Raw genomic sequence first — 19,705 nt, 5'->3', positions numbered from 1 at the left:
CAGGATCCAGTCCCCTGGGCGATGCAGCCAGGCCCCAGCAGGAGACCCAGAAGTAGACCCAGGCGCCAGGGCTGTATCACTGCTGGGTACACGATCCAGTGCCTGGGCTGAGGAGACCCAGAAGGAGACCCAGGGGCCTCCCAAGAGGAGAGTCTCCATGGTCAGATGGCATGGTTTCGGGACAGGAATAAAGACCCGAGGTGACTCAGATGCCTGGCCACAGGGTTAGACCAGCCAGCAGGGCCTTTCAGTTGGGACTGGGGTGGGGGTGGGCAAGGGAGGCAAGCCGGAAATAGAGAACTACAACTCCCAGGAGGCTTAGCAGCCGGGCCTGGGTGCCTGGCTGAGAAATAGGATGGGCTGTAGTTTTGCAAGCCACTTTAAACTAGAGGCTTGCAAGGTTGGAAGTTCTGCTGGGAGCCAGGGAGAAATGGAGCTGGAGCAGAGAGAGGGGTCCATGGCAGCTGTGGGCTTTGAGTAGTTCTCAGCACCTCCCGGCTGGGAGCAGGCGTTGTCTCCGCTGAAGGTGATCACATCCTGGAGAGCGAGTTTGAGACCGAAGTGGAGTTCGTGTCTAGGGGTCTGGGCAGCTCCAGCCTCCAGGAGCAAGACGAAGAGGAGGAGGCAGCCTGAGGCCGGCAATGGCGGCGCCAAGTGGAACTCAATCGCAGCAAGTACCAGGCGCTGCAGGGAGATCGAGCAGGCGAAGGAGCGGGTCCTGAACAGGCTCCATCAGATATAGAGGATAACACGGAGACTCCAGCAGGAGCGGAGGTTCCTCATGAAGGTGCTGGACTCCTACAGCGACAACTACCGGGCCAGCCAGTTCACCATCTTACTGGAGGAGGAGGGCAGCCAGGGCACAGACGCCCCCACCCCAGGCAACGCTGAGAACGGGCCTCTGGAGAAAGAGGGGCTGTCCCCGCCCAGGAGGATGCCAGTGCCCACAGAAGCCAGCAGCCAGGCCCCTGGCGAGGGGCCCAGTGGTTGGAAGAGGCGGCGAGTGCCACCGGAAGGGGGCCAGTCGGGAGTCCCATTGACTCTGGAGCTGGCCCCCGTGCAGATAAAGGTGCAGGAAGACTTTGGCTTCAAAGTGGTCGAGGCTCTGGACTCAAGTTGGGTTTCTTGGGGGGCAGACAAGTAGCTGCCCTACCCCACCTTAGCCAGCTCCCCGTTTGACTGACCCCCTTGGCAAAAAAAAGCTTATAGAGGCATGCTTATAGGATCAAATAGTATAAATATAGATGTAACAGGACAATAAAAAGAGAACCTGGCTATGATGATCATCTGAATGCTGCCTCTGTGTCATTCCTTCCTCGCGGACTTCGTCCACACCTTTGGGAACCGCTGGACCTGCTGGGGCAGGACCCCAACATTCCTCTTCTGATAAGGACTTCAGTGAGATGGGCTAAGGGTCCCACTGGAACTGCCACAATTTAATGTAATCCCCTCTTTAAAGATCTTATCTCCATATACAGGTACATTCTGAGGTTCTGGGGATTAGGATTTTAACATACATTTTGTTGATTACCCAAATCAGCCCTTGAAAACCAGCATGTTTCAGAAAGTAGATTCCTACAGGGTTATTTACCAAACATTCAGAAGTATTTTTAAAAGAGCTAAGCCCCTCACCCACCGTGCGGGCCCCTCCCAGCGAAGAGCGAAGGCCTGGGTTCTGGGCACCGGAGGAAAACTGGTGCCAGCAGCCAGGGGAAAGGGCCCCCAAGGGGCCCCAGATTGCAAGAGGGCACAGGCCGGGCTGAGGGACTCACTCGAGTGCACAAATTTTTGTGCACTGGGCCGCTAGTTGGTTAATAAAATTATACAGGTATACAATTCAACAATACCTCATCTTTATATTGCATTGTGTATTTACCACCCCATCCATCACCATTTATCTCCCCTTTACCTTCTTCTACCTCCCCCTCCCCTCTGGCAATCACCATACAGTTGTTTTTATGGAATAAAACAAAGCATTTGCATTAAGTTTCTGAGATAAAATCCAAGTCTTGCTAAGAAAGTTGCTGTTGCAGTGAGCCATTTTAAGTTTGAGTCCAAAGCACTTGAAAAGCTCATTCACTGTACTTTATAGCAGCGATTTTCCACCTTTTTAATCTCACAACACACAAACTAATTACTAAAATTCTACAGCACACAAAAAAATGCCTTTAAAAAAACCCTAGGTATAGTTTTGGCAAAAACCTAGGTATAATTTTGATTTATTCACACTGGATGGCTATTGTTGTGTTGGCTGTTGTCATTTTTTATTTGCCACCCTAAGGGAGAAAAGGTCAGTGCACCTGACTAATCAGGTGTTGCATGTTTTATAAATTCTTGCAGCACACCGGTTAAAAACCTATAGTAATTTACAGTGCAGGGAGAGAATTTGGGGAAGCCTCAAGGAGTCGAGGAGAGGCCTTTAGCCTGAGCCAACATGGAGAGTAGACTCATGCCTTATCCCAGAACACAGCAAAGGGGTATTTATAAATATAACTCTGTAGCAATTAGTGCTTCCTTTTCTTTTCTTTTCTCTCCTTTTTATTTTATTGTATTGCTATTTTAGTGAATACTGAGCAAATTCTTTTAGAGGTCTTTGGTGAGATAGCTGTTATTTTTGGTTCCCCCTAGAGGTTATTGGAGATACAGTAAAAAAATTAATGTCCAGTTCCCAGCGACTTTTATACTAAGCCACTTCTTAAAGAAAAGATGAAGGATTTTGGAGAGTTTAGAGGAGCAGATAACACATCTAAGACAAGAGGCTATCAAAAGCAAAAGGAGACTTTAGGACACAACTCACAGGCATCCTTAAAATGCAGAAAGGCTTATTAACTTCTTTATTCAAATACAGATTGAGATGTCTTTTTTCAAAAATGGAATGTCAGTTTTCTAATACAACTACATTAAGGCAGAGTAAAAGTTATCTCTGTAGATGAGTAGGGTAAGGGTATTCAGCAAGTCTAGATTTATTCATGAAATAAACACTTATTGAGTGTCCACTGTGTGCCAGGCACTACCCTAGCCATGGTGTTAGACTGATGAGTAAAAGCATCATTAGTGCCCTTTGCAAAATATGTATAGTAAAGAAGAGGGAAAATAATCAAGTAACATACAAAAAATGTATATTGAAAACATCTAAAATGCTATGGAATGAAGGCACATGGTCCTAGAAGAGGAGGAGCCATAGAAGAGAAGGATTAGATATAGTGGTAGAATGGATCAAGAAGAAATTTTCTGAAGAAGTGACATTTGAATTGAGGTCTGAAGAATGAGACGAAATTAACTTGTTGAATTGTGCAGGGTAGGGGTGTTCTAAGAGGGAAACAATATATGCAAAGATTCTGAGGCAGAATGCAATATGCATGGTACATTCTAGAAAAGAAAAGAAGACAGTGCGACTATAGCACAAAGAATGAGGAGAGTGAGAGGGCTCTGTTCAGGATTTAGGCCATTATCTTCAAAGCACTGAGAAGCCATTTAAGTCTTATAAACTGGGGAATGATATGATCAGATATATGAAAAGCATATTATGACTTCAAGGTATAGAATAAATAGAAAGATGCAAAAACAGGGAGACTGGTTAGAGTGAATTGTGAACTAAAGCAGTGAATAATGGTACCTTAGCTTATCATGCTAATGGGAAGAAAAATGTTTTGATAAGTAGTTAGAAGGTAAAATCCATATGACTTGAAAATGGACTGAATATGAGGGGTGAGAGAGAAGAATTGTCAAGAATGATTCTCAGGTTGCTGGCTTAAAGTGATTTGCCATTGACTTGGGACACATAAAGGAAAGATCATGAATTTGGTTATGGACGTGCTGAGTTGGAGATAGTAGTTAAACAAGCAAATAGAGCAATTGGGAAGGCAGTTGGTTATATGCAGGTGCAGCTGAGGGGAGAGGTTTGTGTTGGAGGCAGAGAAAAGTCTAGGAGTTACTGGTGTATAGGTGGAATATTAATGCTAGAGGCACAGGTGAGGCTTTCGGTGAATGGGACTTAGAGTGAGAAGAGAGAAGGACCTAGGAGCTCTAACAACAGAGTGAAAAGGAATAGTCACAGACCTCAAATCACCTATGGCAATTGGGTATAATCCAGTCTTTGCAGTCCAGTGGCACAGAAAAATAAGAGTCACTTAAAAATTATTTATTTATTCAATTATTCAAGAAGTACCTTGTGCCGAAACCGGTTTGGCTCAGCGGATAGAGCGTCGGCCTGCGGACTGAAAGGTCCCAGGTTCGATTCCGGTCAAGGGCATGTACCTGGGTTGCGGGCATATCCCCAGTAGGAGATGTGCAGGAGGCAGCTGATCGATGTTTCTCTCTCATCGATGTTTCTAACTCTCTATCTCTCTCCCTTCCTCTCTGTAAAAAATCAATAAAATATATTAAAAAAAAAAAAAAAGAAGTACCTTGTGAGTAGCAGCCAATGAACTAGGTACTAGAACTAATCCAAAGAAGAGGAAGGCACAGACTGCCTTGGAGAATCCCATAATCTGTGCGCGGGGGTGGGGTGGTGGGGAGGGGGTGGCGGGCAACAAGCTCTAGATCATCAACTTGATGTAAAAAAAGTATGGGGCCATGGAGAAATCCAGGGAGTCTTATTATAAGACTTGGGTGTGTGTTAAACGATTTGGAGAAGGATTCAAAGGAACCAAGGTCTGGATTGGAGTCTTCCAGAGAGCTGAACAACTAGGTGAATGGGTATCTTAATATTTTTTCTTCCTTCCTTCCTTCCTTCCTTCCTTCCTTCCTTCCTTCCTTCCTTCCTTCCTTCCTTCCTTCTATAACCTCAGTCATTAATTCAAAGCATCTACCATTAACAAACCAATACTTTATTATGTACCAGGCACTGGGGTGGTATATTACTTTTCCATTACAACATAAACATAGCAGCCTAAAACAATACAGTCTGTAGGTCATAGTTCTGTAGGCCATCAGTCTCGGCATTTCATGGCTGTGTTATCGGTTCAACACCTTACAATGCTAAAATCAAGGTGTCAGCTGGGCTGACTGCCTGTCTGGGGGTACTGAGGAAGAGTCCACTTCTGAGCTCATTCAGATTTGGCAGAATTTGTTTCCTTGAGGCTGTGTGATTGAAGTCATATAGATTATTGGTCAAGGACAGCTCTCAGCTCCTAGAGCAGCCGTGGGCAAACTACAGCCTGCGGGCCGGATCCGACCCATTTGAAATGAATATGAGACTGACGCGCTGCCTACTGCGCTAAGAGGGCCACCTCCATTTGAAATGAATAAAACTAAAAAAAAAAAGACCGTACCCTTTTATGTAATGATGTTTACTTTGAATTTATGTTAATTCACACAAACACTCCATCCATGCTTTTGTTCCAGCCCTCCGGTCCAGTTGAAGAACCCGTGTGGCCCTTGAGTCAAAAAGTTTGCCCACCCCTGTCCTAGAGGCTGCCTGCCATTTGCTGCTATGTGGTCCCCATGGGAAGTTCATAACATGATTATACCTGCTTCTTCCAGTTCAGCAGGAATGAATCTCTCTGACTTCTTCCTCTGCAATCAGCTGGCGAAAGCTTTCTGCTTTTAAAGAACTCAGGTCTAACCAGGATTACCTCCCTTTGCCATATAACACAACATAATCATAGCATCTGCCCATACTCAACAGGATGAGATTGTACAAGGGCAAGCAAGGGTCACTGGGAGTCCCTCGGAATTCTGCTTACCTCAGCTAGATAAATACAGATATCAATAATCAGTAGTGTCCATCTACAAGGAATTCAAAATCTCACTTAAGAGCCAGTCATATAAACACAATTTAATTATTCAGTATAATAACAGAGCTACATAATTGTAGTGAGGTGGAACAAAGGAGGGAGTATTTCACTTTACCTGCAACAGAAGGATGACAGAGTATTCAAATTGTTTTATGGAAGAGATGTTTCAGCTGGGTGTGGAAGGGCAAGCTGGATCGTCAGGTGATAGGGTGTGGAAGAATATTCCTGATGGAAGGTTGCCAAGAATGGAAAGTATGTGTGTCCTGAGGAGGCGTGGGTCTTGGCCACTGACATGTGGTTGAGTGAGAAAAGGGAGCTGATAGTAGTCTAGACATAACAGATAGAGCTCTGAGGTAGAACAGGAGCTGGTAAAACAGACCCAGGGAGAGCAGCCATCAAAGATCTAGTGTTGGTTTGAACTCTCCACAAGCAAGCTAACCTCCCCAGCCCACTCCTCCTTGGGTGGTGGCTTGATTTGGATAAGCTGCCATCAAGTGAAGGACATCATGATTTTATCTTGCTCTGTCATTTTGTCCTTTAAACAAACAGAATTCCCCCCGCCCCCAAAAGGCTCAGAAAGACAAATGTTTCAATTTCCTTTTTTTTTTTTTTTTTTTTTTTTTTTTTCCAGAGGAATGAGATGTTTTTGCATTTGCTACATTAGGGCAGCACTTTAGAGTTAGACACTTAAATGATGTATCATTGCCTTATAAAAACCACAAGAACAACATTTAACTAACAATAGTTGGGAAGAATTAGCATTAAATGCTTAAGAGCAATTTACGGCAAAGAATGATCAGAAGACAGCTATACTGAAAATGAAAGTGCAACTGTTTTAATGTACTTTTTGTGCAAAAATGTATATTGAATTTGGGTGTCTAGAGCACAACTAAGAATGAATTGGATTAAAAAACCCATCTAGTTCACAGCATGATTTTAAAAACAAATAAGTTTATTAATCAATTAAATAAAAATGGACATACACTCCTGAGGTTCTGTATTGGATGTTGATGGGTTTGGGTAGGCAGGCTTATAGCTACATTAAACTGTTTTATTTTAACATTTAGAATATATTTTCTTGATAAAATAGAAAACTAGGACAATAATGAACAGAACTCAAAGTTTTAAGAACATGCTTTGAGGACAAGAAGTATTTACTGCCTGATTTCTCAGAGAAAACAAAAATAATTTAAAAAGCTTTGAAATAGTTCTAGCTGGTTTGGCTCAGTGGATAGAGCATTGGCCTGTGGACTGAAGGGTCCCAGGTTCGATTCTGGCCAAGGGCACATGCCCAGGTTATGGGCTTGATCCCCAGTCCAGGGTGTGCAGGAGGCAGCTGATCAATGATTCTCTCTCTTATCATGTTTCTATCTCTCTCCCTCCCTCTCCCTTCCTCTCTGAAATCAATAAAATATATATTTTTTAAAAAGTGCTTTAAAATAATAAGATTCTATATTAATAACCATTAGAAGGTAAAAAAACATAATTTTTTTCTAATAGCCAATATGCTTCCAAGGTGACCAGTCTTTTTGATAAATGAATATATAAGTAAATATATATATATATAGAATTTTGCATTTGTGTAGTATAATTCATCAGATCCTAGGAACATCAATTAAAATGGTGGGGAAAGGTCATACTACAATGAATGTTACCAGTAGTAGGAGCACAATTGAATGATTTGTCAAAGGAGTCATTGCTCACTTCACCTTAGGAAGGACATAAGCAAGAAGTATCAGGGGTTTGAGACTAGGCACCTGTTAAGGGAGTTTGTGGAAACCCATTTAGCAGCCAAAAGGAGAGCATAGTTATTTCTTAACTTATTCAAAGAACATCTGCCCATGAGGTGTAAAGCACTGGGCTAAGTGCTTTAAAAAGAGTCTTCCTTAAATTCTGCCCTCAGAGAACATTCAGATCATCTGTGTTTCTGGAAAATGTCATTCTAATGGAGCAAAGAACAGCCACCTACAATATTTTTTAGAACATGTTTTAGATATTTGATTTCTTGTGATACATATATATAGAGAGAGATTGTCAAAATAAGAAATGTCCACACCTGTAGAGAAACTTTATGAGAGGTTATTTGAGCCAAACATATGCCTGAAGAAAGATCGCAAATGTTTCAAAGAATACCAGTTTTGCAGCTTCTTCTATGCATTTGAAATTAAGGAAGGAAGGTAAGGAAGATCACCTGGTGGTGGGAGAAATCAACTCAGAGATGGGATCACAGGATAGTTAAGATTATGGTTCTCTTGGGAGGCCTGAAAGGGAACACTTCAAAGGTATGCTAACTTAGATGCACAGAAACATTGTACAGGGCTTGCTTAAGGCAAATATAAACATTTTAGTAAAGAAATTATATAACTGGGGCATGACCAACCCCATGACCTATCCAGTTAGGAATTTATGATCAGATCACCCTATAAGATTACTTTCCATAGAATCCCCCCTTTTTTTGTCCACAAGATGTATAGATGTCTATCTATCTATCTATCTATCTATCTATCTATCTATCTATCATCTATCTATCATCTAGACAGAAAGTGAGAGATATTGATAGATAGATATAGAGATATTGAGAGAGAGAGAGAGAGAGAGAGAGAGAGAGAGAGAGAGAGAGAGGATAAAATTCATTGCCAATGTAGAAAAGAGGAGCGTTGTAAAATGATTTACCCTATGAAACATTAAAAAAAGAGAAAATAGTCTTTCTAAAATATACTGTTACCTAGGCTTTTCTTTCCAAAGCTAATAATTAAACTAAGGTTATCTGTCTTGCTGTAGAAAAATGAAAGTATATTTTTAAAGCCTGCTTCCTTAAAATGAAATGTAAATGTTTAGAAGCTCAAATCCATTTGAAAAACGCAAACATTTTAATTTGCTGAGAGAACGAATAATTATCTGCACTGATTTTTTGTCTCCCAATCCTTTTTCTGTTTCTCCTCCCATATTAATGGAATTACCATCCAGGTAGCTTTCTGAGCTAGGACACTTTGAGTCATCCTCAATTTCCTCCTTTCCTACTTAGTCACTAGATGCCATTGGTTCCACCTCTGGAATATATCTCAAATTTCTGCTCTTTGATTCTACTGCCATTCTTTTTGTTGGTATCTCATTTCTCTCATGGACCATATTAATTGCTTACTTAGTCTTTTACATATTTTTTTTCAACAACTATTTATAGAGCATTCACTGCTGTGTATTACCTATTTATTAAAAGCACCACAATTTCTATCTCCTATCCTCTCATATTTGAGCTCAAGATACTATAATCAGCTATATATTTGATATCTCTATTTGACTGTCTCATTAGTATTCTATACTTAACTTATCCAAAGCAGAACTCAGAATTCACTCCTCCCCACCCTCAGCCTCCCGACTGGTTTCTCTCTCATGTCACCCCTTTTCAGTAAATAGAACTGTCAGCCTTCTAGTTCAAATGATAAACCTCAGAATCATCTTTCATTCATTCATCCTTTGTTAACTCCTCTTCATCCAATCTTTCAGCAAGTCCTATTGATTTGGCTTCCAATATCTATCCTGAATCAATCACTTCTCTCCATCTCTGAATTAGACCACCTTGTTCAAATCCAAGTACTGTTATTTATTAGCTATGTGACCTTGGGTAATTAATGTCTGAAAGTCTTGTTTTCAAAGACAAAACCAGACTTTTTAAAGACAAAAATAGATATGATTAAAGAAAAAGAATTCTAAAATACGACTTTACCTGTCAAGAACCAAAATCTGACTGAGTAAGGAAAAATGTACTGGTTTGGCCTTTTTATCTCCCCCAAATGGATTTATTTTGACTGGTGGGAAAAAAAGGAAGTTACTAGATCCTCAGCGGGAGTGGTATCAATGCTTAGGTTGTATTTGGGCTTCTCACAAAAATGAGGCATCTTGACTGGAATTTATTTGCTGGTTGCAGTGAAAGAATTATCTTGCCTCCATGTGACTTTCAAGTATTCTATTTTCATAAATTGGGTTAGCCTCCATGTGTGGTGGAATTTCAAGATAGATATTTTTTTTGAGATATATTATAGAGAAGTACTTTGACCTGACATTTAAAAAGACCTAGCTAATTTATGAGAATCATGTTTCCTGTTTTCCTCCCTCCAAAAATCTGTACTTTGTCATCTCTGCTTCATTCAAGGTTATTCCCCTCTAGTTTTTTTTTTCTTTTTTCTTATCATATGTACATTTGTAATTCAGGTCGATTCTTACTTATCCTGCCATTATTTTAATTCTAGTATCCACTAACACCTCTGCTCTTTCAATTTCTTCTTGAAAGGGATGGCTTGTGAACTCTTTTATTCAAACAAGATATTTAAGAGACAAACATTTCACTACTTTATGTTGTCTGCTGTAGTCAGGTATGAATATTTACATGTTGAAATTCACAGTATTTCATTATTAGTACTTTCTTTCTATAACTTCTTTACATTACAATTAGGGCATTATATTAATTTTTTTCCAAAATTTTATGTGTAGGTAGGTTCCATTATCTATCCCATTTAACTTGGGATTATAAAAAGGGCTATTTCAAAATATTTGTTCAACAAAAGCAAATGCTGGGGTTGATAGGGTTGAGATACTGATTTAGTTGCAAACATGCCCCTGAGAAAGGCCATAGAAGAGCTTAAAGGGCTGGAAGACAAAAAAAGGCACAGTCCAGTTGAATAAGATGCAGATCATCCTATCTAATAATAGGCAAAGATGGTAATTCACCATACCTTCGCTATGCCTCCCATTGGCTAATCAGCATGATATGGAAATTAACCACCAACAAAGATGGCGACTAATTTGCATACTGCAGGCAGGGCGGGACAGTGCGAGCTGCCATCTGGGCCCTGTGTGCAGACCTGGGTGGCGGTTGCGCTGCCTAAGCCCTGCCCCCAGCCGGGACCCCCGTGCGCTGCCTAAGCCCTGCTAAGCCCCACTGCCAGCCAGGAATCCATGGCAATCTGTGAGCAGGAAAGTGCAGCCTGCAGGCAGCCCCCAGGTGGACATGCTCCTGGGTCGCCATGGCGATCCCAGAGCAGGAACATGTGGCCTGCAGGCAGCCCCCAGGTGGGCAAGCTCCTGGGTCACCATTCCAAAGCAGGAACATGTGGCCTGCAGGCAGCCCCCAGGTGGGCATGCTCCTGGGTTGTCATGACGATCCGGGAGCAGGAAAATGCAGCCTGCAGGCAGCACCTCACCCTGGCCACAGCTCAAGGGAGAGAACAACACGCAGCGGAGGCCAGGAGCCTGAGAGATCAACACAGAGGGGCGCCCGCTCCAAGCCTCCACGATGTGGCTGGGGGCAGGCCCCCAGCAGACACACACACACACACACACACACACGGGACACCTGCTCCGAGCCTCTGCTGCCAGACTGTGGCCATCAGTAGGACATCCACTGAGGGCTCCCAGACTGTGAGAGGGGCAGGCTGGGCTGAGGGAACCCCACCCCCCAGTGCATGAATTTCATGCATCGGGCCTCTAGACCTATATAATAAAAGGGTAATATGCAAATTGACCTAAAAGCTGAATGACTGGAACAATTGGTCGCTATGATGCACACTGACCACCAGGGGGCAGATGCTCAATGCAGGAGCTGCCTCCTGGTGGTCAGTGCGCTTCCACAGGGGGAGCGCCACTCAGCCAGAAGCTGTCTCATGGCTGGCCAGCACAGCTGTGGTGTCGGGAGCCTCTCTGGCCTCTGTGGCAGCGCTAAGGATATCTGACTGATGACTTAGACCAGGGGTGGGCAAACTTTTTGACTCGAGGGCTACAATGGGTTCTTAAACTGGACCGGAGGGCGGGAACAAAAGCATGGATGGAGTGTTTGTGTGAACTAATATAAATTCAAAGTAAACATCATTACATAAAAGGGTACGGTCTTTTTTTCAATAGTTTTATTCATTTCAAACGGGCCGGATCCGTGGGTTAGACCCACTCCCCGAGGGGTCCCGGACTGCGAGAGGGCATGGGCCCAGCTGAGGGACACACACCCCAGTACACGAATTTTTGTGCACTAGGCCTCTAGTGTGGACATAATGGCTGAGGTTATAAAAGGGCAGCAGCAGAACCAGCAGCAATCAAGACGTAACCTGAATTCAGCTAAGCCAAACTGCATACTGGGGGGAGCTCTGTGAGAAAAGGAAACTTCCATAGACCACATCTCCTTCAGCCAAAGCAAAGATGCTACTAAGCTCCCTTAGCTTACATCACCCTAGAGAAAGACAACGAGAAAAGGGAGGGGAGACGAACTTGAACATCTACCCCAAAGAGACAGAGGTTAACTAAGAAGTGACTGAGTTAAGTTGGATACTTTTCATTTTCCTTTCCTCAGGGAATAGAATCTTAAAGGTAAACTTTCACTCAGCCAGTGTGGCTCAGTGGTTGAGCATTGACCCATGAACCGGAAGATCACGGTTCAATTTCTGGTCAGGGCACATGCCCAAGTTTCAGGCTCAATCCCCAGTAAGGGGCATACAGGAGGCAGCCAAATGATGATTCTCTCTCATCATTGATGTTTCTATCTTTCTCTGCCTTCTCTCTGAAATCAACAAAAAATATTTAAAATATGTTGAAACAAAAAAGTAAAGTTTCATTCTGCTATTAGAAAATAAAGGAAGTTACATCGGTCCGTATTGTTTCTGGACTCATGACTGTAAATTATTTTCTCCATTTATCCTTGTCCAAGCTCCTGCCATATCTTGCCTGGAAAACTGCACTAGCCTCCTAACTGGTTTCTCTGCTCTCTTCCTAATCCTAATCTATTCTTCATGGATATGAGTGAGCTTTTCATATCAATTCATCATAACTTTTCTTTGATTAACACTCCCCAGTGGTTACTTTGCACCTGTTATCATGGCTCTGAATGATCTGGCTCCAACTACCCTTTCTTACATCCTTTCTCTACCTTGAGCCTGCCAAGGTCTTTCCCACTCCAGACTTTTGTACTTGTTCTTCTTAGAAACATCTCTTCTCCAGGATGTTTGATACGGCTGGTTCATCCATTCCAATCCCTCATGGCTCATCCCTTTACCTCTGCATAACAAGTCTTTTCTGACTGCCTCCTTCTCACCACCCCTGTCATTTATTTATTTTTTTTTCATATGACCCTCCTTATATACCTGATAGCACTTGGAATGGTCTCCATTGATATCCCAACTGATGGTAACTCCTTATTTCCAGTTGTATAGGCCCCAAACCTTGGCATCATCCTTGGCTCCCCCTTCCTCTTATATCCCACATTCATTCCACCAGGAGACAGACTGATGGCTCTGTCTTGAAAATGCAGGCACTCTGACCACTTTCCACTGCCTTCTCTACTACCGCTTTGTCTTGGTCTGAGTCATTATCATCTCTCACTTGATTACAGAATAACCACTTAACTGGTTTTCCCATTATATGGTTTCCCTCTTACATTTTATTCTCAACAAAGCAGTCAAAATGACCCCTTTAAAACTGTTTAAATCCTTTAGTGACTACCCATTTCTACCATGGCCCACAGGCCCAACAATTTTATGTTGCTGGCATTTAACTCTTGGGGGAAAGAATATTGTCCTTATTGTTCACTAAAGTATTCCAAGTACCTAAATATAACTGAAAACATAATAGGGACTCAGTACATATATCTTTGGATTAAATGAATGAACCTTGGTTATTGATTCATCATTTATTTTTCCATTGTTGGAATGTAAGATACATGATGGAAGAGTCCTTATTGGTCTTGTTTAATGTTGTATTACTAAACACTCAGAACTACACCTGGTATAGAGTAAATGCTTGATAAGCTCTTGTTGAAGAAATCAGTGAATATCTACTATGAAAAGATTATTGTATCTGCTTATACTATAATAAGTTAATGAATGCATTATGCATACAGACAGTGCAGTTTCCATTCATCATTCATAGGCAGCTACCTATGGTGAATGAAGAGTGTTATACAATAAAGCAAAGAATAAACTGTTAATATAAATAGAACTTCAAGGAAAGCAGTGTGTAGGGTTATGGTTGCCCCAGAGTTACAACCATGTAGTGAACTGGAACATATTCAGTATATATCACATTCTTTCTGCAGTTTGCCCTGCCTGTACAAACTCTCTGCTTAACTTCCTCAGGAAAAAGAAAGCCATTGCTTTTCTGGTTATTTGCAAAACTGCTTACCCAAGGGGCTTTTTTTTTTGGTTTGTTTACAAAAATGAAAAAAGTCATTTCCGTGTATAAGAGCACTTTGTATTCTTAAAGGAGAGATTCACACTGCCAATCACTTACATAATCTATTTTGTTTTTCATTTGTATTGAAGGGCATTCATACCTCTATATTACTGTGTGCAAATCTAGGGAATCTAAAACTATTCTCTGTGATCGTTTGGATTGTTAATCTCTCCAGGGTTTCCTCAACAATCTCAGAGGCAGTTTCTGGCACCAAAGGGAAAATGGAGAAGTTGAGATGCAATTTTATCTCCCAATTGAACTTGATTAAATGGAGACTGTTCTAATCAAAAGTTTGAATCCCAGGGGAGTGCAATGTTGTTAACAGATTTGAGAATATTTGAGAAGAACAGGGAGGAAGAGTGCTAAAGTTAAGGCAGAGAGAAAATCAGGCAAGAAAATAATTGTAGTAAAGCTTATTAAGGCATAAAATTAGGTGAACAAATTGCTTCACAGATAGTGTTAAGCTCATTGCTAGACTGGCAAAGGAAGTGGAAAGAAGCTCTTTGAAAACATTATTTTTATTATTTTAATAATTTGTGTAGGAATCGTAGTAGCTGCAATCTGTTACCCAGAAACAATTGCCAGCTGGTGTCATCATGGAGTAACTATAGTAGGCTGAATGCAAATATGTTTTTCCTTTTCACCTGGAGAGCATTCAATTTTAGAAAATTTCTATTTATTTTCACCTGAATGTGAGGTCTGCCCTTGTCGATAAGAAAGCCTGTTTATTGCATGATTTAAGAGCTCTGATTAGTTTCACACCAAGTTCTACAACTGTGATAGGGAGGCCACTCCTGGGATAGTGTTCACACCACCAACATTACCCGTCATTAAAAACGAATACTTGGTTACATGCCTGAATTAACTGTGTCATTGCTTGATTCTATGCATTGTTTTCCTTGTGGTTACCCCAGGGAAATGTTGGTGCCTCCTTAGGTATTTTACTGAAAGCAAAAAGAGATCTTCTAGGGTAATGTTTTTTGAAGAGGGTTAAAGGTACACTTACTTATGGAAATATATTTTGTTAGCAACATAGCTGTTATATTTGTTTGTTATTATGCTTTCTTCTGAAATTCTCCTTTTGTCTTTTAGCAATGATATAATCCTTGTTAAATTGTATTGTCTTTCTCCTTTATCTGGGAACTCTCTGACTAAGTCCAAAATACTTCAGGGTGTGGAGATTGCTCAGCTTTGTCTTTAAGCCTGAGGGAGAGGTAAAATAATTCAATTGTTCTATTGCAATTCCTTTGCCTCTTCCTGTCTCTTGACTCAAAGGGTCTTGAGAGAGAGAGAGGAAATTATGGGCTCTGTTGTTGATGTTCATTGGATTTTTTCAAAGGTGATGTGAATGTATTTCAGGGATATTAGTGATTTCTAGTTTTGGCTCTGCTTTCACCCAGCTTTCCTTGGTTCAGTTTCATAATCTCTGAAATGGGATATTATGCTCCTCTGATCGCCATAGAGCAGTGGTTCTCAACCTTCCTAATGCCGTGACCCTTTAATACAGTTCCTCATGTTGTGGTGACCCCCAACCATAAAATTATTTTCGTTGCTACTTCATAACTGTAATTTTGCTACTGTTATGAATCGTAATGTAAATATCTGATATGCAGGATGTATTTTCATTGTTACAAATTGAACATAATTAAGGCATAGTGATTAATCACAAAAACAATATGCAATTATATATGTGTTTTCTGATGGTCTTAGGCGACCCTTGTGAAAGGGTCATTTGACCCCCAAAGGGGTTGCGACCCACAGGTTGAGAACCGCTGCCATAGAGAATTGTTCTGAGGAGCAGATGGGATAATGGCTAGGAATGTGCTTTCCACTATACAAATTGCCACCAGCACTCAGGTTATACATTTGTGTAGCGAACATATTTATCCATATGATAACAAGTGATTTTATAAAAAATGAGAAACTTCTCAAATAAAGTAATATGAAAATATAATAAATTTTTACTTTTCTAAAGCAAATGTATGTATTTCAAAATAAGGACACCATTAACTGGATGCATACAGGGAATAATTGTTAGGTTTTATCGGGGTTTTGGTTCTATTTCAATTTCTTGCTTGGGAGAGTAGTGGGATGCCATTAAAAGGATTTTAAACTTTAAATGAAAGAAAAAGAATCTAGTAAGCTTTAAAGAAGCGGATTCACCTTACCTCACACCTTTCTTACTAATATAGGTCATACAGTATCAGGAAGGGCACTGTTTGTGGCTGTTTATAGAGTTGAAAAGAGGAAAGGAAGCAGAGGAAGCTTTGTTAAGGTGAACCCCCACCTGCCTGGAAAATGAAAAATAACCTCCTCTGGGCAAGCTTACCATCCCTGAAACAGATCTGGATCTTAAGTGATGGTTGCCAAGGGGACAGTCTAACAGATGAAAGGGATCAGCACAGTGTCTCAGGAAGAGACAAGTACCTCATGGATCTGTAAGGAGGCCAGGTGGGAAAGTTGGCTGATACAAATTGGAATGCCAGGTGTGGTTGACTGGGACTGGCAGCGTAGCCAGGAGGGACATGATAGTATGGGCCAGGGGATAAAACTGCATTGTCTTGACCTTCAATACACTGCCACTCTCCACTTGGGTCAAACAAGACCAGGAATTTATTCCAATTGATGGTACAAACATCCATTATCTGAAAAACAGAAATTGTTATTATCTAAAGATTTAGTTCTTAGGTAAATGCAAAATTTAAAGTTTTTTTTGTTTTGTTTGTTTTTTTGTTTTTTTTCTAAAGAGCTAGTTTATGTTAAGAAATACAGGTAAGTGCAGATCTTATTGTCCACATTGGGGGGTGGGTCTTGCATATTTAGTGCCTCAGCGTGTATTAGTAGGATGAATTTCAGCAGCTGACCCCTAAACGCCTCTTACTCTGTAAGTACTGCATGGTTGTGGGAAGGGCTGTCTGGGCTGGGAGAAATGAACTGGGTGTTGAACACAGAGCCTGATGGATTCACCGTAGAAGCCTAAGGGACAATGGCGTCTCAGCATGACTGGATGCTGGTTGAATGAAGTTGTAGAGTTGGATACACCAAGTTTGTCGTTAAGGAAGGGATGGGAAAAACTTGAGCACCAGTTAGAATGTTTTGGGTAGAAATTAAAAGCTGCCTGGAGGCCATTTCCCCTGCTGACCAGGGACCAGCCTACTCCTGGGAAGTCCTGTTTAGGAGGATCCACCCAGCGGTGTGCAGGTATTATTCCCGTCGATAGGATAGGCCGGCCAGATTTCTCTCCACCTTCAGATTGAGAGAGCAGCCACGCTCTCCTGCGGGGCCTCGCCTGGCTCCGCCTTTGCTTCGCTCCCCAGTCTCTCCTCCCTCGAGGCAGAAGGGATTCCCGGCGCCAGCTGCCACCCCGAGCCCCGCGGAGCAGCGGACTCCTCCCCTGGAAACTCCTCCGGGGCTGGGGGAGCGGCGGCGCATGCTCCGAACCTTGGGCAGGTTTTTGCTGCGGGTAGCAGGGCTCCTGTCACTCCGGCGGGCGGGTTGTGGCGGTGCCAGCCAGTGCGTGCGAGTGTGTCTGCGTGCCCGCGCCCGGGCGGACCGACCCGGAGCGGCGGCACTCCTCTCCCGGAGCGGCGGCTCCGCACGGGCGCCTCGCCGGCCGCCGCGGCGGGGGCTCCTCGGCAAACTTGCGGCGGTCGCCGGCCGCCCTCGCGGCTCCCGCGCCTCGCCATCTGAGGGCAGAGGCGCCCGCGCGCGTGCGGAGCGTGGTGCCCGCGGCCGGCCGTGGCGGCGGGGCCCGGCCGCGCCTTCGCCCTTGGCCCGCGCCCCGGCGAGCCCTATGCAGCCCCCGCGCTCGCGGCCGCAGCTGCCCGGCCGCCCGGCCGCCCGGGGCAGGTCCCGGACCGGAGCCGCTCTCCCCAGCGCCTGAGCGCCCGAGCGCGGGCGGCGGGATGCCCCGAGTCGCCTGAGAGCGCGCCCCGCGCCCCGGCGGGAGCCAGAAGCGGGCCGAGCCGGGCGCTCCCGGGAGCGCAGGGCGCCCCGCGCCGCCGCCGCCACCGCACGCGCCGGCGCCCGCCTCCCCGCTCGGTCCGAAGGCCCGGCTCCGTCCGTCTCGAGCGCGGGGTGCCGCGGGGCCGCCGGCCCGCCGCTCGCCTCGGCGTCGGGGGCATGGAGGAGAGGCAGGCTCGGAGCCGCGCCCCTGAGTCCCCGAAACTTCCGAGCGGACGCCCGTCCGCGCCGCTGCCGCCGCCGCTGAGCCTGCCGGCCTGAGACGGGACCATGGATGAAAGGTTCAACAAGTGGCTGCTGACGCCCGTGCTCACTCTCCTCTTCGTGGTCATCATGTACCAGTACGTGTCCCCCTCCTGCACCAGCTCCTGCGCCAACTTCGCGGAGCGGCCCCGCGCGGGGGAGGCCGGCCAGCCCGCCGCCCCGGGGCCCGCCCGCCGGACGCAGGTGCCGCTCGAAGACGGGGAGCGGCGTCCTCAGCTGCCCCCGCCACCTCGGGGCCCGCCCGAGGGGCTGCGGGGGGCCGTGGCGCCCGAAGACGACAGCGATGAGCCAGGGGACCCAGAGGAGGAGGAGGAGGAGGCGGAGGAGGAGGGGGAGGAGGAAGAGGAGCCGGACCCCGAGGCCCCGGACCATGGCTCTCTGCCTCGGTTCGTGCCGCGCTTCAACTTCACCCTGAAGGACCTGACCCGCTTCGTGGATTTCAACATCAAAGGGCGCGACGTGATCGTGTTCCTGCACATCCAGAAGACCGGGGGCACCACGTTCGGCCGGCACCTGGTGAAGAACATCCGGCTGGAGCAGCCGTGCAGCTGTAAGGCGGGCCAGAAGAAGTGCACCTGCCACCGGCCCGGCAAGAAGGAGACCTGGCTCTTTTCCCGCTTCTCCACGGGCTGGAGCTGCGGGCTGCACGCCGACTGGACGGAGCTCACCAACTGCGTGCCGGCCATCATGGAGAAGAAAGACTTTCCCCGCAACCACAGCCACACCAGGTACCGTCCCCGGCCCCGTCGGGCTCCCTGCCACCTCCCCGCCCCTCTCTCCCCAATCCCGACCCCTGGCCGCCCTGCCCCTGCGCTGTCTGGGCGGGCTGGGCTGGTAATTCCTCCAGCGTCTCTCAGAGGCGGGGGCAGAGGCTTTGGGATGGCTATAAGAAACCTCTGGATAGTTCCCTGGTCTTGAAGACACCCCCCCCCCTCCAACCCCCTCCACCCCCCCGCCCTCACCCTCTTTGCTTCCTTCAAATGTGTGGGGAGCCATTTGTGTGTCTCCTTCCTTGTGCCTAGCATGGTGTGGCGTCCCTCTGAGCAATGCTTGGAAAACCTTGGAATGGCGAGGAGGCCTGAGTTAGATCAGCGAGGTAGAAGCTTGTACGTAACTTCTGTGAGTGGAAACCAAGTCCAGTAAAAGACAGAGGAGGGAGTTGGGGGTAGAGAGGCAGGGCAGGAGTTTTCCAGGCATGGTGAGGCTGAAGAGGAGTCTGATTCCTCCGTAAGTGGCTCTTAGGTGGCTGCTCGCCAGCTCAGGATACAATCCTCTTGATGGTACTTTTAAGATACATGTTCAAATTCCTGCTCCTACCTTGATAACCCTAATTCTGGAAATGGTTTTTGTTGCTGAGCAATGCCAGGATTGTGAATGCTGCTCTCAGCAAGATTTCCACTTTCCCCCACGCCAATCCATCAACTCATTCAAAAAGTATTTGTTAAATGCCTACCGTGTGCCTGGCAATGTGCTAAATGCTAAGTGGATACAAAAATATAGTAAGTAAAATCCCTTCTTTTCAGGATAGAATG

At 44.9% G+C, this 19,705-nt stretch overlaps 1 protein-coding gene across 1 annotated transcript in view; it reads left to right on the top strand.

The window, feature by feature from the left end:
- Positions 1-17,214: 17,214 nt before the first annotated feature.
- HS6ST3 (heparan sulfate 6-O-sulfotransferase 3) overlaps positions 17,215-19,705 on the top strand; it is a 706,262-nt gene continuing 703,771 nt past the window's right edge. Inside the window, exon 1 of the mRNA XM_036301024.1 lies at positions 17,215-18,901. Within this exon, the coding sequence (XP_036156917.1) occupies positions 18,180-18,901 (722 nt within the window). The 5' untranslated portion in view covers positions 17,215-18,179. The remainder of the gene's footprint in view (positions 18,902-19,705) is intronic.

This window comes from Myotis myotis, unplaced genomic scaffold (genome assembly GCF_014108235.1).
Source record: "Myotis myotis isolate mMyoMyo1 unplaced genomic scaffold, mMyoMyo1.p scaffold_m19_p_3, whole genome shotgun sequence".
In the NCBI taxonomy this organism is placed as follows: Eukaryota; Metazoa; Chordata; class Mammalia; order Chiroptera; family Vespertilionidae; genus Myotis; species Myotis myotis.
The sequence above is the reverse complement of the archived record's forward strand: the minus strand, read 5'-3'. Positions and strand labels throughout refer to the sequence as shown.